This window comes from Zonotrichia leucophrys, chromosome 12, assembly GCF_028769735.1.
Source record: "Zonotrichia leucophrys gambelii isolate GWCS_2022_RI chromosome 12, RI_Zleu_2.0, whole genome shotgun sequence".
Classification (NCBI taxonomy): Eukaryota; Metazoa; Chordata; class Aves; order Passeriformes; family Passerellidae; genus Zonotrichia; species Zonotrichia leucophrys.
Genome location: NC_088182.1, coordinates 18,306,462 through 18,325,856, shown reverse-complemented (window position 1 = coordinate 18,325,856; position 19,395 = coordinate 18,306,462). Strand labels below are relative to the sequence as shown.

Sequence of the window (19,395 nt, the reverse complement as noted above, 5' to 3'; positions counted from 1 at the left end):
GGCCAGGCAGCAGCCAGTCTGCCCTGCAGTTACACTGCAGTTCTTGCATTTATTCCTTTGCTGTGTTGGCTGGCAGAGATCAGCCCTGTCTATAAACCTGCCTTTTACATCATGCTGTTGGTCATACTCCTTTGAACATGACTGTAATTACAATCCCGTTGGTTTTTCCCCATTCTTTCCATTTATTCTTCTTTTGTATTTCTGTTACCATCACTCTGTCCCTGACCTGCCTTTACCCTTGTGTGTTTTTTTATCTTGTAGATTCATACAGTGACAGAAGGATCTACCATTGGTATCACCAAGCCCTCAGACTGTATCAGGCCATAAGAATCAGCTGTTTTTTCCCCTGCTTAAATCTAGTTTGGTTATCTCCAGTATGCAGTTAAGCAAATCTACAACAAATTATTATAAGCCATAAAGACATTGTTTGCTGCTTTCTTACAAAGCAGAGAAAGCTGCACTGCTGCCAGGAAGAGAGAAGAATGTGTTTGTGATGTTAGTTGTCTGTTTGCTACCAAAAATTGAGCTTTTGATTTATTCTGGGTTTTTTTTTTAGTTTTAATTTGGCAGCTATGCTTTCCACTTTTTCAATTCCAATTTTTTTGTCTGATCACTTCATCAAGCTTGTTCTGGAGTGGATTATTCACAATAGATTGCAATATATAAATACTGAGAGCATCCAGAAATGCTGAACAGACCCAGACCTGGCTGTTCAATACTGTGTTCCTTAGACAGAAAATCTCCAGGGCTGCAGATGCCATTCATTCAGACCTATTAGTCACCCATAAGACTTTGACCAGGCTCAACCTTGCCTCCTGTCCCAGGATTCACAAGCCAAGAGCAGTAGGGGATGCAGAGCTTCAATCCCTACAGGGATGGCTGTCTATGATCCCAATTCTTTGGCTACCACTAGGGAATCATCACAATCCTTTGAGCTAGAATAAAACAGACATCAGGTTGTAAATAAGTTTTAATAAAAAATGTTTGAACAAGGTATTGCAAAGTTTTTTACAGTAGCGGCTGGAATATCCAGCATTTAAGCAATTCATCTGGGCACAGTTACAAACCACAAAAAAGGTAACAGGCTGTAGCCATTGCAAGTGTTTTAGAAAGAATCAAATCTGCTCCAAATTCACTCCTAAGATCTACCTTCAAGGCCCCTCCAGACAGGTTCCAGGGTGTTCTGGTAAATGAAGCAGGTGTAATAGTGTGAGTTACTTCTCAGCTCAACAACAGCCAGCAGGGGAAGCTGTGCACACTCACAGCCAGGACAGAGCAGACAGGATGGCAGGAGCACCGTGGGTTTTCTGCCAGGATTTAGGAGCTCACTGGGTGTGCTTCTATCTGCAGGAGGCCCCACAGCACAGACCCTTTCCCAAACTGAGAGCACTGCAGGCAGCTGTTGGATGCACAGACAAGTTCACCAAGGTTTAACCCTTTCCAGCACTGGAGCACAAGTCAGAAAGTAGAGAAACCAGAGTGATGGCTCTCCTCCTGCACACCACACTGTAATCCCAGCAGTCTGCTCCACATCCCAAGGAACTTGCAGAGCTAAAACCCACTGCTACCAGAACTGAGGAGCCTGCTGCTCTCAGAGGGATCACACACTGACCAGGCACTGTGCACTGTTACAAGCCCAGCAGGGTCTTGGCCTCCTCGCTCTGTGCCAGCAGGGTTTCACTGGCGTACTTCTGCAGCAGCTCCATCTTCTTCCTTCGTACAAGAGCTTCCTCAATCTGCAGAGACAAAACCAGGGTGGATTCAGCTCAGCTGGGATGCTGAGACCTCAGATGCTCAGCTATACCACAACACCTCCCAATTTATGGAATACTTAGGGAGGTTTTGGAAATTCACAGGTGAAAAGGGGTTATAGCACTTGCAAGGGGATTAAACAGCTGCAGAGTCAAGTCACAGAAATCACAAATTTAGGGCACTTTCACTGATGACCTGATGTAAATGAAGATGTGTCTTGCAAAAGCCAGTGTGCATCCCTGCAGCTGAGTGCTGTTCTGCCTTACCTCCTGCTGAGTTGGCACTGGAACATGTGCAATAAATTTCTGTTGGCCATCTTCACCTTCTCTCTCCTTGCCACCTTCCTCATCAGACTAAAAAGTGAAAAAATCACATCAAGTTTATTTTCTATAGAGGTCATAAAAACCCCTTTTTCATTTGCTTTGCCAGAAGGAACAACACATGATCAACACTATAAAAACAGGAATGAGTGAAGAGGAGCCAGCACCAAAAGAACACAAGGATCACATGCAGACCCTGCTCCTGGACATTTTCAGCATTACTGCTGCCATTTCTCATAAGGCCTTTGCTCTGCTGTGGCATGGCCATGAATGTAAAGCTGTATTTCCTCCCCTTCCATGCCACAGCAATGCTGTGAACAGAAGAGTGTCGGATCTCAAGATCTCAGTCCTAAGATGCTGAGCCTCCGAGACCAGCTTGGGGGTCTCGGGAGTCCTGGAATGTTGCCAGAAGTGCCTGGTAGCTGGACTTTAACCCTGCACAGGAGACGACAAGGATGAGGGCTTCACAGGGCCTCACCGGGGTGAAGGGTGGAAAGATTAGTTAATTAGAGGGTGAGACACAAGGTTTAAGATTTATGTACAGGGGGTTTAGAGGAGTAAGATGGAGGAATTGGGGTGTGTCCTGTCCTCCTCCTTCTTCCTCCTCTCCTCCATCTTCTTTGGCCACGGTGGCACCTTTCTATTGGTTATTACTGAGAGTACACCGAGTTATAACAATAGATGGTATTGGGGAAAAATGATAAATATTGTATACGTAGCAAAGAGTATAAAGATAGGTGCCTGCCCCGGAGGGAGACAGAGTGTGCCCATGGCTGACTGCTGTGCAGATCTCTGTTCGGCTGAAAGAACATCTTTTAGATAAACAATTAATAAACATAAAACCAGAAAGAAGAACTGAAGCCTCTTCTCGTCTTTCGATACCCGGGCCACCTCCGGGCCACCTCCGGGCCTCCCAGGCCCCTCAAACAGCCGAGATAAGCCCAGAGAAGAGGAGCCAGCTAAACAAGACAGCAAATATGGGTACCACTTCCCTGAACAGCTCTGTACTGCTCTGGTCCCACACCTAAGAGCTGGGCTCATGAACCATGGGATCATACAAATAAAATAGGTACTGGAAGAGCCACCAGATCCATCTGATGATGGATTGTCACAGACATCTTTTATGAAAAATCCTTTCCTTAGGATTTTTCCTCCTGAGAAGCCTCAGGAACAAAATGTAAACAATGATTATCTGCTGCTGTGGAATGCAACAGGTGCATCTGGGATTGGTCTCATGGGGTTGTTTGTAATTAATGGCCAATCACAGTCAGCTGGCTCAGACAGAGAGCCGAGCCACAAAGAATGATAACAAACCTTTCTTTTTCTATTCTTAGCCAGCCTTCTGGTGAAATCCTTTCTTCTATTCTTTTAGTATAGTTTTAATATAATATATATCATAAAATAATAAATCAGCCTTCTGAAACATGGAGTCAGATCCTGGTCTCTTCCCTCATCCTCGTACCTCTGTGAACACGGTCACAATGGATTCCTCCTTTTTATTCTTGTGCTTAACCCACCTAGATACAGACTGAGAAATGGGACCTTGTTTCCAGTACCCTCCTCCAGATCTCACTGGGAGCAGATCTCATGTCAGAAGAAGCAGCCACGTCACAGCAGTGACAGCAGCACCAGCTGCACCACGATCCAAGTGCAAACAAGGCCCTGCACCCCTTGGGTTTCCACACAGTGGCAGTGTGACATTATCCTGTCCCCAAAGCTGCTTGTGCTGTTGCTGAGGCAGGTTGTGCTCAGGAGCCAGACTGAGCAGTGTTACCCACACACCACTGACAATAACAGTGCCACTGAAATTACAGCAAGGTTTCTCACTGCAGTGAAAGTCTGTCCTCACCTGCCAGCCCCCAGCACTCCCTAAGCCTGGGCCAAGAGCACTCCCCCACCTCTGATCCTGAGGTGGGGAGAGGGCCAGGACAGCACACCCAGGTCCTTGCCAGAGTGATGCCATGTCCAAGAAGGAAGCACAGAAAACACCTGGAAAGTCACATCACCTGAGCCACCCCTACCTCTTCCTCGTGGACAGCATAGATGTTTTCTTCCTCCTCCTCCTCGCCTCTTGCAAGTCGTGCTTCTCTCTCCATCTTCCATTTTTCCACTGCTTCTGCTATAACTGGGGAGCAAAGGAGAATGGCAAGTGTGGCTGAGAGCCAGCCAGAGCAGCATGGTCTTATTGCCAGAGCTCTTCCAATGGACTTTAACTCCTTGCCTAAATCCTCTACATCAGGAAAAAAAAGGTGCCTTAACCTCAGAGTCCATCAGCAGCCCCTGCTGGCTGCTCTGTGCAGGTCTGGAATCTCACATACCTTTCTTCTCATGCTCCTGTTCCAGGGGCTCCAGGATCCCATCATCCTCATCCCTGTAGCCATAGTACTCAGCATCAATGTCCTTCATCAGCTCAGCCCGAGTCTTCCGTGGGGGTGGCAGGGCTGCAAGGACACCACTGTCACCCACAGGTCACCTCCATCACCTGCTGAGTGTCCCCAGGTGTCCCCAACCCCACAGCACCACAGCTGCCCAGTGCCAGCCAACACCCAGCACGATGGAGCTGCTCCAGCACTGGTGTCACCCTGTGGCCAGCACAAACCAGTCCCAGTGCATGACCCAATGGTTCCCCCACACCCTGGAGTATTTCCCAGAATTTGTCTCTGCCTCACTTCCAGGCCCAAGCAATTCCCACTCATTCCATGACAAAGTTTCATCCCCTTACATTGAGTTTTTCATTATGAAAACTCATTCCTGCTTCTAAAATTATGTTCAACCCAACTTTCCCTTTTCCTAGTCCTGAACTCTGAGTACCATTTACAACTTCTCAATGAAGTTTGCTTCTTATGCTGGAAGTTTCTATAGGCCATCAGTCCTTACCATATGGAATTCCCAGTAGGAACCAGTACTACATTTCCTTAATTGCAAACAGCCAAAGGTGCTCTAGCATTTAATTAATTATGTGTGCCCAGTGTTTCACTGAGCTGACCCAAGACATTCAGAAATGCTGTCACCAGCACTTCCCACAAACAACAGCATTTTACTCAAGATATTTACACAGATCCATGTCTGGGAGGAGCTGCTCTTTACTTACGTTCCTTCTCAAAAAGCTCTCTTACTCCTGGCAGATCCTTTGCAGCCCCAAAGTATTTGTAGCCTCTGTTTCCTGGAACCTCTTTCCCTTCATGATCTAACATTTTTGGGCCAATCCTCTGGAAAACAAACAGAGTTCATAATTTAAAACTTTTCTTCTAACACAGCCAAACATTTTGGGGGCTGAATAAAAATAACACTGGCCAAGCCATTCACAGCTAACTAAATGTTACATATTTTTCTCAGCAGTCACTTATAAGCAGAACCACCATTCCACACTTACAGCATAATCTGGCCCTCCCAGCTCCTTTATTCTGTATTCCCAGTGTCCTTTCTCCCTCAGGAGTTTGTTTATTTCATCGTTCAGGTCCCGAATTCTGAATTCACCCAATCCAGCTGTTAGAGAAGAAAAAACCAATAAATCAGGCAGCTCAGAGAAACACCAGAGGAATTTCAGAATTTATGCAATGGAAACAGTACAGTTCACATGAAATGGGATTTTTACTGTAACTGCTTATGACTGGATATTCAAAAAATAAAACATATTAGATAAATCTTACCATTTTGGATCTGTGCCACTTTCTTGGAAATCTCCCCAATGATCTAGTCAAATAAGAACACAGAAATTAATTTCTCAATCAGTGGAGGGAACAAAGAAGACAGAGCAAGATTGTTTGAGAAGTGCATGGCAATAGGACAAGTAGCAATAAAACACAAGTTGAAACTGAAGAAATTCTGATTAAATTCAAGAAGAAAGACATCATTAGGAAGATAATCAAACACTGGAAGAGCAGTCCCAAAAACCTGGAATCTAAATCTCTGGAGATGTTAAAGACTCAGCAGGACATGGCCTTGCAGCAACCTGACGTGGTAGGAGCTACTCTGAACACTGAGCTGTAAAATATTAGAAAAAGTGCTGTGATTTAACTCTCAGGGTACTGCAAGTGTGGAAAACTGCTTGTAAGCAGGCTGCCTAAGCAGGAAGTGTAAAGTTCTACTTCCTACAGAATTAGAAAATCCCCAGGTTGCATTACCTGTCTCCTCCATTTCTCAGCTTTGGGCAGCTCATTGCACTCTGAGGCAAGGAAAGGCCTTCGCTCCTGCAGACAGAAGAGCACACACATCAAACCCAGCTGAGCACTGGCACAGCATTTCACACAGGCTCTGCTGCTCCCTTAGTGCCAAACTGTGCTGCCAAGCTCCAGGGCCTTCTGCTCCCATCGAGTTTTAGTAAGTGAAGAACAGTAATTACTTACAGCCCTGACAAATTAAACTATCACAGACTACAAAAACTAATTAAATCCACTTCATCCAAACCAAAATCTCTCACCCCATAATCCTCTCCAATACAACAAATGTTCCATTCAGGACAGTTTCAGCATTTTCAGCACACACCACCTTCTTAAGGTTAAGCTTTTCTCAACTGCTACTCCTAAACTATGTAATTTTTTCCAGTTTATACAGAGTACCTTCTTCTCAAACTTCTTCACATTCCATTGGCTTGCTTACACAACCTGATGCATCACCTTGCTTCTAGGGTTTTGTGTGCAGTTATTTTGTCCTCTTCCCCACATTTTTACCTTTTACTAAAAGGCTCTACCTTTTTACTAAAGCTCCACCTTTTATTAAAAGGTATTAAACCCCTTTTCTCTGCATAATACGCAATATGAAACAGAAAAGTATAAAAGGTTTGGAGAAACTCTAGTGGAGAATTTTCTTGGCTGTGTGAGTGTGAAATAGTCAGCTGAAATATTTTCCTTCTACAGACAGGACACCTGGGCTCTGGACAAGGCCTGCCTTGAGCTACCAAACCTCCAGGGCTTTTACACCTCACCTTGACTTTTCCTTCCTCAAGCTGGGCTTGCCGAAACCTTGCCAAGGCCGTCCTGAAGAGGAGAAAGCAGATTTACTTTCACAAATCCACATTCCAACAGGAGCAAGCTTTGCTCTGGGTGTTTATTATGGACTCAGTTACAGTCTGTAGAAAACAAAGGCCTGAACACATTCACTGACCACCTTCAGCTCTTCCAGCTAATGACTTCTCAACACCCAAAATCCTCAGTGGTTCATTTCTCAAGTAAAGCACTGCTGACTGATTCATCTTACCTGGCTGGGCATCTCTGTTCCCAAAATGGGAACTGCCTAAAACCACAAGGGTTCTTTACAGCACACTTCAGTGTACTTATCTCCCAGCCTGCAGAGGGACAAGTACACTACTACAGGGTCTCTCCTGCACAGAAGCACCCAGCACAGCTACAGGAGCTGCACAGCACCAGGTATGTGTGTGCAGGACCCTCCAATTCCCACTGCCTCTGGGCCAGCACACGCACAACTGAGAACCTAAAAATATCATTAAACTGTCGGTGCTTTAAGAGGCAGAACAGCGAGTTCTATGGGCCAGCAGGCATAGATGTGTGTTCATTCTGTGGGCCAGCAGGCACAGGTGTGTGAGATCAGGTAGTCAGGGCCAGCAGCTCTGAGGTGAGCCCGGGCTCAGCGGTGTCCCTGCTGCACTCACATGGCCTTCTCCGCGTTTCGAGCCTGCAAGACACAAACAGAGCGGCCTCAGGCACCCCCGGCCCCGGCCTGCTCCTCCAAGGTTCCCCGCCTGCGGCTGGTCCGCTCCGAGCCCCCCGCCGGGCAGTGGCACCAGGGGACAAGAAAAGCTGAGTGACCCCTCAGCCCTGCGGTCCCCACGGTCCCGCCGTGCCCTCAGACCCTCAGTCCCACACTCACCATGGTTCCCCCGTGCCCTCAGTCCCTGCCCCGCACTCCCCATGGTCCCGTCGTGCCCTCAGCCCCTCACTCACCATGGTCCCGCCGTGCTCTCAGCCCCTCACTCCCACACTCCCCATTGCTCCCCCGTGCCCTCAGCCCCTCAGTCCCGCACTCCCCATGGTTCCCCTGCACTCTCAGTCCCGCACTCCCCACGGTCCCGCCGTGCCCTCAGCTCCTGTCCCGCACTCCCCATGGTCCCCCCGTGCCCTCAGCCCCGCACTCACCATGGTCCCGCCGTGCCCTCAGCCCCTCGGTCCCGCCGAACGCTCCGTGCACGCAGCAGCTCCAAGCCCCGGAACTGAACGCGGCCCCGCTCCCCACTGCGCCTGCGCACCCCGCTCGTGCAGGATTGGGTGACCTCGCTTGGCGCATGCGCGCTGCTGGGGTTGGCGGGATGGGATGAGCCGGGAGGGCCCGGGTGCGGGGGGACCTTGGGGACCCCGCAGTGACACCGCTGGCACGGCACCGACACCGACCACTGCTGCCCCGGGCTGCTCCCAGCCCCGTCCGGCCCGGCCTCAGACACTGCCGGGGGGGACACTGGGGACACCGCAGTGACACCGCTGGCACGGCACCGACACCTCCCACGGTCCCAGGCTGCTCCCAGCCCCGCCCGACCTGCCCTGGGACACTGCCAGGGATCCTGGGGCAGCCACAGCTGCTCTGGGCACTTGTGCCAGGGCCTGCCCACCCTCACATGCAAAGCTCCTTCCATCCAACACCTGATGTGAATTTCCCCTTTCTGTTTGTACCCACTGCCCCTTGTCTGGTCACTCAATTCCCGACGAACAGTCCTTCTCTGTAACCACTTCATGAGTTTGCCATAAGGAATGAGGAGATACCTCAGTACTAGTGAAAAGATCAACATGAAACATATGAAGAATTTAAATTGATTTTTCCCATGTCCCACAATGTATGAAATCACCACTTGCTTGTCCAATGCCTGTTCACTTGGTACAACTGACTATGAACAGCAGCACCAATGTCCTCACAGAAAGATGACCAAGGAAGAGACATCTCTTTTTGAAGTAATTTTCTATTTCTGTAACTAACAGCCCGGTTTGTGTTCCTCAGCTTTTAAACCTTGTTTTCTTTAAATAAAAATAGCTTTTTAGAGGAAAACACCACTTTGTAGCTGTCATGGAAGTCCCAAAGACTTCCATGTCTTTGTAATCACAGAAGTCCAAGCTTTACTGCTGTTACTTAACTAAGATAATTGTGTGCAAAGACTGAATTTGTCCCAACCTAGCAGGCTGAACCACCATGTGCTATCTGCACTACCCCAGGAGAACGCAGACATTTCACTGCTGCTTCCAAAATCACCAGGAATGCTCCCCTGACAGTCACTGTAATGACACCAGAGGTACAAGTGGCAGTGCCAATTCAGCTGGCTCCAGCACAGCTGCAATGCCAGCCTGGCACTTCTCCTGCAGGGACAGACAGCACAGCCCCTTCTCACTGCTACAGCCCCCACAGCCCTTGGGATTGGAAAGGAAAGCCTGTGGAGTGACAGTTTGAACATGAGCCCAGCACACTGCACATTCCAGAGCTGCCAGAGCTGAGCACAGGCAGCAGCTCAGACACTCTGGGCACAGCCCAGTCCTCACCCCAGGTGTGAGCAGCCCCTTCTGCAGCTGCCTCAGGGTGAAGCCCTGCCCAGCCCAGAGCCCTGCACGCTGATTTTACTGAGGGCATGTCAAGATCCTCTCTTTATCAGCTCCTTTCTGGTCACTGACCCCTGTGAACCAGCACAGGGACAGGCCAAGTGCAGAAGCTTTGGGTTCTCAGAGCCACTATGGCAGCTCAAACACCACTCTGACCTACTCAGAGACTGGAACTGCACCTCCAGCAACCCCTCCTTCAGTGGTTTTTCCATTAAATGCTTAAAGTGCCTCAGCACAGGTGTATTCAGCCCCCATCCAGCCCCACTCCCATGAACATGTGCAGACAGGACCTCAACATGAGACAGCAGAAAAGAAAAGGCCAAGCTGAACCTCCACATACCCCTTTTAATATGTTGTTTTGCACTGTGTACAGGAAAACCAAAAATAAACAAAAGGAACTTTAGCCAAACTCCCCTTCCTCCTCCAGCTTTATTGATAGTTAAAATTACATTTTCTATGTTCTAGGACTTCAATTGCTCTTACCATCTTACTTTAAAAACCGATTACAAGCAAATGAAACTCAGTTGTCTAAGTGATATAGTATACAAAAATAACATCTTGATTTCTGTGAAAATGCATTTATTTGCAACTCCTGAATAGCTCCAAATTGTTTATGCTATGAGCACTGATGTCTGGGTTTCAGATTGACTTTGAGATATTTATTCAAAAGCTTCCCATTGCGTTCTGTATCTCCAACATTAACATTCACTGACTGAATTACTGTTACTTTTAGATTTATTTCAGATTTCTCTCTCTCTCTCATGGCCATTAACAGGCATGTGCATCTTGTTTGTTTACTCCCACTCAGCTATATGCTCTAGGTAGGGCCTGATGCAGATATCACTTGGTGTTAACAGCTACTGAGGTCAGACAATCCAAGGCCATTGTAATAAAATAAAAGTTATGAGGAAGTTTAGACACTTCCAGAATTTCATTCCTCCTGCATAGGATCACTTCCCTGTAACCCAGAGAGGGTTTTTGCTGGTCTGACTCAACTCTTCCCACTCATCAATCCCTATTCACCAGTGGCACGGAAAGGGGGTTCTTTAACAAAGCATTATACATAACACCTCTACCAAACTAAACATAAACATTTTTGTAGTTAAATGCAGAAAGTTGATTTTTCCACCCCTTTCCTCCTTTTACACGGCAAGTAAAGCTCACTGGCCTGGGAGTAGCCTCTATCTGCCAACCTTTGGCCAGTGAAGAGGATTCAGAGAAAAATAATACAACCATCAATCAGAAAAAGGAGGGGCGACAAAGGAAAATAATTAGGCTGTAGCTTCAATTGTGCATTCCCGTGCAAGGTGCCCTGACTCGCCGCAGCGGTAGCAGTTGACTTCGCTGGTCTTGCTGCAGTTGATGGCTACATGGCCAGTTTCACCACACCTGCAAGAGCAAAGGTTCTGTCAGAGCAGCCACAACACCCACAGGAGCAATCCTGCTCTGCCCAGGACATTGTCTACTTCAGCTTCATACAACCCTAGTCCTGCATTCAGGGCTTCTGTTCCACAATTCTCTGACATGAAGCAAGTTTGTCCTCAGCAGAGCCATTAAGTGCTCCCAAATGATCAACTCCCATTAATCACTGCACGTGCCACAATCACTGTACATCAACTTTGTGGGATTGCAGGGTTTTTGCCCCAGTTGTGTCCTGGGTATTGCCTGTTCCCAATGCTTATGCTTGCAGTTTAGCCTTGCTTTGAGAATAATTAGTTTTAACTCAAATACACCATGTTCTCTCTCCTTCCTCCACAGAAGGGAATGTTGGTGGGGGTGAAGAATACTGCTCTCAGGAACGTGCTGTTTCTGGTATATGCCTGCATTCAAAAACCAGACAACACTGAAGAAGATGGCATTTCAAACCAATTCAACACCCACTTCTATTCACTGTTCCCACAAGCAAAGCATCCTCAGTGTGCTCCTGCAGGAGCTGGCTGTGCCAGTCAGCTGGGCAGTACAGCTGGGGTTTGTCAGCTCTGGCAGAAGGCACAGGGTGCCTACCTCTGCTACAGCCAAGTGCCTCCTGCCACCTTCTGCAAAAGGACACAACCCTTTCTGCACCGCTCCAGTGACTGAGCACCTGCATTGGGTGGCCATCTAGAGATACAGCATGGAATCTGTACTCCACCTTGCTAACAGGGGTTTAAGCCTTAGCTCTGAACAACAGTGGGACACAGAACACATCCAGCCCAAGAGGTGCATCCCACAGGTGCCTCCTGTCACTCCTTACCTATAGCATTTCACTTTGGTGCAGTCTTTTTGAATGTGCCCAAACTCTCCACAAGAATAGCACTTCTGCTCGTCTGCGTGGTCGCAGTCGCGGGCCAGGTGGCCGGGCTTGCCACAGTTGTAGCAGCACTGCTCCCTCTCCCTCTTGGGCTCCTTGCAGTCCTTCGCAATGTGGCCACCTCTACCGCAGTTATAGCAGGCTTCCACAATAAGAAAAACATACCAAACCAGACTATAAAACCTTGGTAGCACGAGGGGCAGCGTGCTGTGAACGGGGCACGTGCACTGCTTGCTCCCAGGGAAGCCCAGCACCCTTCTCTTCAGGCACAGAGCTCTCTCTGCCTGTGGCACTGAAGAGCTGGAATATTTAGTGATACTTACCATCCTCCTGAAGGTCACAGTCCTTGGCAAGATGGCCAGACTCACCACAGCGGTAACAGATATCCGGCAGAGACGAAGACATGAACTGGAAGCCTGCTTGAAAAGGGTAAAAGAAAATAAATACAAGTATTACATTCAAAACACTTTTAAGAATCAATCACAAACTGAATTGACAAGTTTGCTTCACTCTCAGAGCCCCCAGCCAAACTCTTAGGTAGAGGCAAGTTTCCCTGGTTCTTATTACCAATGAGAATCTCAGCTTCCTCACTGGGGTCTGGCAGAGGCTGGCACTGCACAGAGCAGCAGCCAGAGCTGTGCTGTGCACAGGAACACCGAGCCCAGCCCCTGCACTCACCTCTGCCACGGCTCCTCATGCCACGGCCACGGCCCATGCCAGTGGGGCACTCCCGGGCCCAGTGCCCAGTACGGCCACACTTGAAGCACTCGTTGCTGCTCATGGCTGCAGATCACCTGTCTGAACAAAAAGGACATTTCTGAGCACCTCCTGCTCCCCCAGCCCAAGGCTACATTCAAATGAGACATTCAGAGGCTCCCCAGCCCCTCAGCAAAGGCACTGCAAACCACACAGGACTCCCAGCTAAGTCAGTACTCTCCTGTACAGTATCTGATCATGACCACTGAAACCACCGCAGAGGATACAAGTTTGCCTCCACTCTGCTTTGAGTAAGACAGCTTTGAACAGACAATGTGCTATGTAACTTTTCCTCCAAGTATTTTGTAGCCACCCTTTACTGCAAGAAATTCCAAAATGTCCAGGGAGAGGGAAAAAGAGAAGGAAATCCCTTAAACTATTGTAGTAGCAGCGTTAATATCATAATCCCTTTCAGTAAAGCACCTTCTTACTTGTTGCTCAGAGTTAAAACTCAAAAGCCAGAAACTTAATCTCTACAAGTTATTTCCTCCTGGTAGTTGCTACATTTTCTCTTGAAGGATCTGCCTGGCAGCTACTACCTTTACTGACTGGAAGCCAAGAACAGGCAATATTACACCTAAAGTGTTCAAAAAGCCCTTTAGCTTCACATTTGAAGACTTTAGGTCTTTTCTGACCTAAACAGCAGTTGAACTCTGAAAAGCAAAACTACAACTTGTAAATAACCTTTAGCTCAGGATGCATATTCCACTCCAGGTATACACAAAAGAAAATGTTTTAAGATGTTAAGACAGCAGATAGTTGCTAACTCTAGAGAAGGCTAATGGGGCAAAACATCCCTAGAATGCTCTGGAAGCACCAGACAGGGAGTTCTGAGAGCCCAGACTGGGAATGGAGCATGAGCAGAGCCTGCACAGCCCCAATGGACAGGGCAGGTCCCAGACTGTGCTCACACTGCCACACCTCCCCTGAGCTGCAGGACACTCACACACCACCTCCAGAGCCAGAAAAGAACAAGGAAGTTACACATTTAAACTCTTTCTTAAAACGTGCTTGAAGACAAGTTTAAAGTACACAGGTTTAAAAATATGCATGTCAACCTTTGTTTTGATGAAGTCTCCTGAAGTTTTAATACCTCACATACGCTCTCCCAACTCTATTCTTTACCCAACAGAAGCAGAATCATTATCTGGCTTGTTTCACAGTTTACCTGTATCCCCTTCAAGGTAATCCCCCTGTAACCCTGCAGTTTAGTCATGGTACAGAATGATTCCCCTCCTCCCAGACCTGCAGCATCCCAGATTACAGGAACTCCCACAAGCTGAGTCTTGAAGAAAGCCACTACAGGAGCTTTCTTCACTCCAGCAGGAACCAGAATTAGCTCTTAAATATAGAGTCAGCATCTAAACATGAATTGTCATTTAGCTATTTCCAAAGTACCTCAATGTTTCACAAATTTAGTGTGGCTTCTTATCCACTACTCCCTCAAAACAGTTCCTCTCTCTGATGGTCTTCTGCACAGGAATGGTTATTTCAACCACAGTAAATGGTGAGAATTAAAAATGCAAGAGGTCCATACTCTAGCATGTCATCTCTGTAACCCCACATCTAACTTCCAGCTGGACTAGATGACGGATTTTGCCTTCAAAATGAGAGATGGCCAGGTTAGGGTTAGGAGTGAAAAGCTGCAAGAAGACCATAGACACATCCAAACAAAGTTAAAACTGGTTGTTGGAGCACTTTGAGATTCACTCGATTTCACACACAGCTCAGTGTTGAGGATTTCCAGCGCCCCCTGAGGGCAGCCCGGCCCGGCTGAGCCCTGCCCGCTGTGGCACTGCCCAGCCATTGTTTATCCCTGCCTGCATAGCAACCGTGTGGACACTGCAGAACAGGAAAACACAGCAACTGCAGGAGCGGGGCTCAGGCACCACCGTGATGCTGCTTCTCATCTGCAACAGGGCCAAGATGGGGTCTCTGAATTTTAAATATATAGATCCTTCACTTCATTACAACTCTTTTTAAGGGTCCTCACATTAAAGCATTATCAAATAGCAACATAGAATCTATTAAAAAGAGCAGAACAGTAGGCACCAGCTGTAAGAGACCTGCAGCACATGTGAAGAGGCTTCACTCCCAACCACGAAGGTGGGACTCCAGCAGGAGGTGACAGGACTGGGAGCTGCTGGCAGTGCCCCACAGGAAGCACTGACAGACCCAGCCAGGTTAACACAGGGTAAAAGATAAATGTGTGACAGGTGAGCCAGAGTGCTCCACATACACACTGGGGAGCTTTCACACCGAGATTAATGGCAGCCTGCAGCCAGTCTGTCCCTCTGCCAGTGCAGGAGGGACAAAAGCTCACTCCTCACTGCCCCAAAGGAATGCAATACACAAGTTTTACATTGATTCAGAGCTTTTTCCTTTTTAACTGCCCCTTCAAAGGGAAAACCTCAAGTTTCTCTGTCTCTGCTATACAGCAAATTGGTAAAGATTACACAAACTGAAGCAGAAATCCAAAGTCAGACTGCAGTCTCTGGGCAAGGATCCTTCCAGCCTGAGATTCATTTAAACACCTCTGTCTTCAGAGGCCCTGTGCCCACCCTGAGCTCACAGCAGCCATACAAATGTGATTACAGACATGCTGCTTCATCCTCAGGTCCCTTAAACACATCCTGCAGTTTCTCTCCACCAGTATTTCCATGTTAAACTTCTGCATCCTCCTGTAAAGGGTCTGGAACTGCAAATGGATTTACCAGTGAGAGGTGGCTGCAGCTGACACTGGATTTATCTGCCGGCATCCCAGCAAGCCTCACACAGGACAGAACTGCCCAGCAGTGTGAACTGCAGTGATTCAGTTTTCAGAGAAAGCCAAGAGCCACCTTCAAGGAGCAGCATCCAGAAAAGGCCGGTTCAGAAGACAAGCCCTTAAATGGAGAGCCTCCAAGCACTCTGGACACCATTACAGTTTTCAGTTACTTCCAAGAGAAAAAAATGAGCACAGTAAAACCACCCAAGTTCAAACACTTCTCTGTTAGTCAATACCCCTCCATTTTGTCATCACAGGCAAGTTTCCAGCAGTTCCTTTTATCTATCAAGGCCACCTTAAGTAAGCCTTCTGTAAGAAAGCTACCTAAGTCTTCTTGGAAAGTTTTCAGTCCCAGCTCTCCCTGTTTTGCAGAGCTCAGATGTGTTACACAAAGCAGCCTGTCCTGTCTGTCCATGTGTCATCGTCCCCTCCCTTCTTACATAGCAGAACCAGATTTTTACCTCACCAGGGCAGGAAAAGTGGTAATGGAAAAGAAATTACAACTACAGCCTCATCTGGCATTTCTGAGACAGGTCAAATTCTGCGAGATACAGCAAGGCACTGCCTCCTGGATTAGCTCCCAAAACTCCTCCAGAAACTCAGGTCTAGTTGGGCTTTCCCACCTCAAACCTTGCCTTTCTAGAGAAGGCAAAAAGCAGTTATTTAACTCCTCCTAAAGACCTCTGAAACTGCAGCTGGAAGCTGAAACATTATTGAGAGTGAATTTTAGACCTTGTTCTGTGTGGTGGCCATACAGGGACTGAGGACAGAGATCCCTGTGGCACCACAGCACTTTCCTAGGACACAGCTGAAGTTTTTCAGTGCAACTTGAGCACCAAATTTTAAGTGGGAGTTTCTTGATAATTCTCCTAGTTGTAGGAGACACCTCAGACACAAGAAGTTTCCTGTCTTATACTCTGTGTTTTTCTATGGCTTTGCAGTTAATACATATTCAAGACTCTCAGAACAGGAGAGGTGCTATCAATCTCCAGCCCTCAAGCATGAGATTCAGCAATATTCAGCTGTTTTAGCAGCCCCTTCAGACCTGATGATGTAAAACTGCCACAAAGCTCCACTGTAACACTCCTCATTTTATATGGCTTTTAACCTAGATGCCCTCCAAAGAAGTTGTTTTAACAAACTAAAATACAACTAACTTGGGCTCTTCATAGTGAAAAGGAAGCTGAGCTGCACCTCTGGGATTATTCAGGATCCAACAGAACAGGGGCAATTCTCTTCACTCTACTTCAGTGCTTCTGGTGACCTACAAACAGCAGGACTTCACTCCTTCAGCCAGAGCACAGAGCAGAGAGAGCCCCAGCTCCAGCAGAGGCACCCTTGGGAAATCAGCAGGGCCCTCCCAGGCTGCTGTGAGCAACCCAGAGCACCACACCTGAGTTGGACAAGGCAGAGCCCAGGTGATGAAACCCCAACGTGACAGGAAGCACAGCCCTGCTGTCCTCTGAATAGGCAGAAAGACCTGCTAATAATCATAAGCCAGCATTTCGTTTCAAAGGAGAAGTCAAAGCATTACTCATTTTACAAGAAATGCCACCTGGGAGTTTTTATTTCCCAAGCAACACGTTGTAAGAATTCCTGGACACATCACTGTGACCAAAGCCATCGTAGTTAGCAGTTTATTTCCACACTGTAACCTGAAAACCTGCTACAGCAAAGTTAGTGATGCTCCTGTCTCTCTCTTCGGCTCTCATTAAAACAAGATACAAAATTAACTATTCTGACCAGTAGGTAATAACACCCCAATTCTGGAATAAACTAGTCTGAAAATCAAGGAAACCTGCCGATGTGAAAAGCTAATCCCTCTGCTCCATTTAGGACCCCTCAGTTAATTTCACAGCCAGGCTGAGCCAGGACTGCTGAACATTAACTAAGACTCAAGAGGGGACAGAAACCAGGCCAAAAGGACATCATGACTCCACTTAGACAAGTCATTCTGAGATATCTCTGTTGACACAAACAAAAAAGAGAACAAAAGTTCATCAAGGAGTGACTCAGTAGCACTTTCTGCCTATCCATACTAGTTAATATGGAAAGGGCTAGACCCTATTGAACAAATATGCACATTTTACCATCTTCCCCTTTAATTTTTATGTCTATCTGTATGAAATTTTAAACTTAAACACCACGAGCAACATGTGAGACTTTAAACATAACATCCAGCCCAGACATTAACAAAGTTAGTTGAAATGGCAGGTTAAACCTGTAACTCTCAGGACTGCTGCACAGCTCTAGTGAACCTATTTAACCTTTTCCCTTTGAGGACGGATGCAGGATTGCTGCTCTAGGCAAGTGTGCACTGAAGAAGGAAACGCGGGCTGGGCAACCCCAATGCTGCGTGGAGATGGGATCACGTTGAGCGCACACAGGAAACCAGAACTCACTATTAGATTTAATAAAGGCTGTGACAATGCCCTCTCCTCAATGACTAACAGCGGTTACTTGAGAACCACGCCAGACAGGAACTCGAATAAAAGGCCGCCCCGCAGCCCGCGATCTGCAGATGGCACGGACTATTTTTCCTATCCATTTATAGGTCACATTTGGATTTAGAGCAGGCCACCATCCGTGCCTGTGGCAGGAGCAAACAGTTGCGACACCTCGACCCTCCGCTCTCCGGCAGCGCCCCACACGTGGGCAACCACGTGGTGCGCGGGCCGCGGCCCCGCCGTCGGGACTTCAGCGGGGATTCAAAATTAAATTAAAAAAAAGAAAAGAAAAATAATTTAATGAAGAAAATATTTCATTCCAGCCCGTTCTCCGCAGTGCCCAAACTCATAGGACGATCTTTATCCCAAACTCGCTGGCTCACGGGCGGCTCGGCCGGGCCCCTCTCCCCATGGCCAGGCGGCCACGTGCAGCGCTGCCGCTGCCCCGGCCCCGCCGCCCGCCACCCCCGGCCCAGAGACCGAGCGTGAGGCCCGTGCGGGCCGCGCCCGCGCCGAGCGGAGCGGCTCCCCCCGCGCCCAGCGCCCCGGCCTCCCTCCCCCGAGCGGCGCAGGCTCCCTGGGCGCTCCCGGAACCCAGACCTGACTCACCCGCCGCCGCCCGCAGCCCTCACCCGGCCCGCGGCCCTCACGGCTCTAGCGGCCCTCACGGCCTGCCCAGTGCGCCGCAGGGCCGGGAATGGCGCCGGCGCCCGCCCGGCCGGACCTTCCCGCGCGCTAGGCCGGAGTGCGCCAGCGCCATCGCCGTCCCGCGCGGTGCCCTCGCTACCGCCTCGGGGCCCCGCCGGACCCCCGGGCGCTCCCCTGCGGTTCCCTCCGGCCCCCTCGGCGGTACCTGCGGTCCGGTTCCCCGCGGCCGCGGCCCCCGCACGACTCTGCTCCGCTCGCCCGCTCGGCCCCACCGGTCCCGCTGCCTGCGCCACACGCGGTGTGCACACGGCCCGTCGGCTCACCCCGCCCCGCCGCTGTGCGCACGGCTCGCAGGAGCCCGCTCGGCCAATGGGAGCAGAGCGGCGCTGCGGACCGGCCAATGGGAGCGGCGGACGGGGACACCCAACCGTGGCGGCCGGAGGGTGGGCGGGGCGCGCCTCCCGCGCGCTGGCCGGGGGCGGGCGGGGAGGCCATGGCGGCGTTCGGTGCGCGCTGTGTCCCCGTGACTCACCGCCCGCTTCTCCCCGCGCTGCTCACAGCGCAGCCCCGGCAGTGGCGGTGGCGCATACACTCAAGTAGCTGGCGGGAGCGTTGGAGCCCTTGCCCGTCTCACTCCCTGCCTGTCTGCCCGGTCTGGCCTAATCACTCCGCTCCGCGCGGTGACTCTGTGTTGTACCGGGGAGCCGCACTGATTCCCGTGCCGAGCCGGGCAGCTCAAGGCCTCCAGCGGGAAACCCCGCGCGCCCCAGCGAGACCTGCCCGGGCTTTTCCGCTTCCCCGTGCCCTGGCAGCCTCCCGTAGCTGGGACTCCCTCAAACTTCCGTCCCGCTGCCTGGACACCGCCAGGCGCCGGTGCCGCGCT

At 49.3% G+C, this 19,395-nt stretch overlaps 2 protein-coding genes across 6 annotated transcripts; both read right to left on the bottom strand.

The window, feature by feature from the left end:
* Positions 1-952: 952 nt before the first annotated feature.
* On the bottom strand, positions 953-8,346 carry ISY1 (ISY1 splicing factor homolog). 2 transcript variants are annotated; one of them, XM_064724223.1, is made up of 11 exons: positions 8,165-8,346; positions 7,681-7,703; positions 6,997-7,048; positions 6,197-6,262; positions 5,723-5,765; positions 5,446-5,558; positions 5,164-5,281; positions 4,391-4,513; positions 4,094-4,197; positions 2,019-2,105; positions 953-1,736 (listed from the first exon to the last, which is right to left on the bottom strand). In XM_064724223.1, the coding sequence occupies exons 1-11, from the start codon at positions 8,165-8,167 to the stop codon at positions 1,629-1,631; spliced, it is 840 nt and encodes a 279-aa protein (XP_064580293.1). In that variant the 5' UTR covers positions 8,168-8,346; the 3' UTR covers positions 953-1,628. The 2 variants fall into 2 exon arrangements, with proteins under 2 accessions (XP_064580293.1, XP_064580294.1); XM_064724224.1 differs by lacking the exon at positions 8,165-8,346 and adding an exon at positions 7,973-8,000.
* A 1,583-nt stretch (positions 8,347-9,929) lies between these two features.
* On the bottom strand, positions 9,930-18,853 carry CNBP (CCHC-type zinc finger nucleic acid binding protein). Of its 4 annotated transcripts, none has more exons than XM_064723908.1 (5): positions 18,718-18,853; positions 12,573-12,692; positions 12,218-12,313; positions 11,838-12,036; positions 9,930-10,993 (listed from the first exon to the last, which is right to left on the bottom strand). In XM_064723908.1, the coding sequence occupies exons 2-5, from the start codon at positions 12,673-12,675 to the stop codon at positions 10,876-10,878; spliced, it is 516 nt and encodes a 171-aa protein (XP_064579978.1). In that variant the 5' UTR covers positions 12,676-12,692; positions 18,718-18,853; the 3' UTR covers positions 9,930-10,875. The 4 variants fall into 4 exon arrangements, with proteins under 4 accessions (XP_064579978.1, XP_064579977.1, XP_064579980.1 ...); XM_064723907.1 differs by having other exon boundaries at positions 11,838-12,040; positions 12,219-12,313; XM_064723910.1 differs by having other exon boundaries at positions 12,218-12,310.
* Between the last annotated feature and the right edge of the window lie 542 nt (positions 18,854-19,395).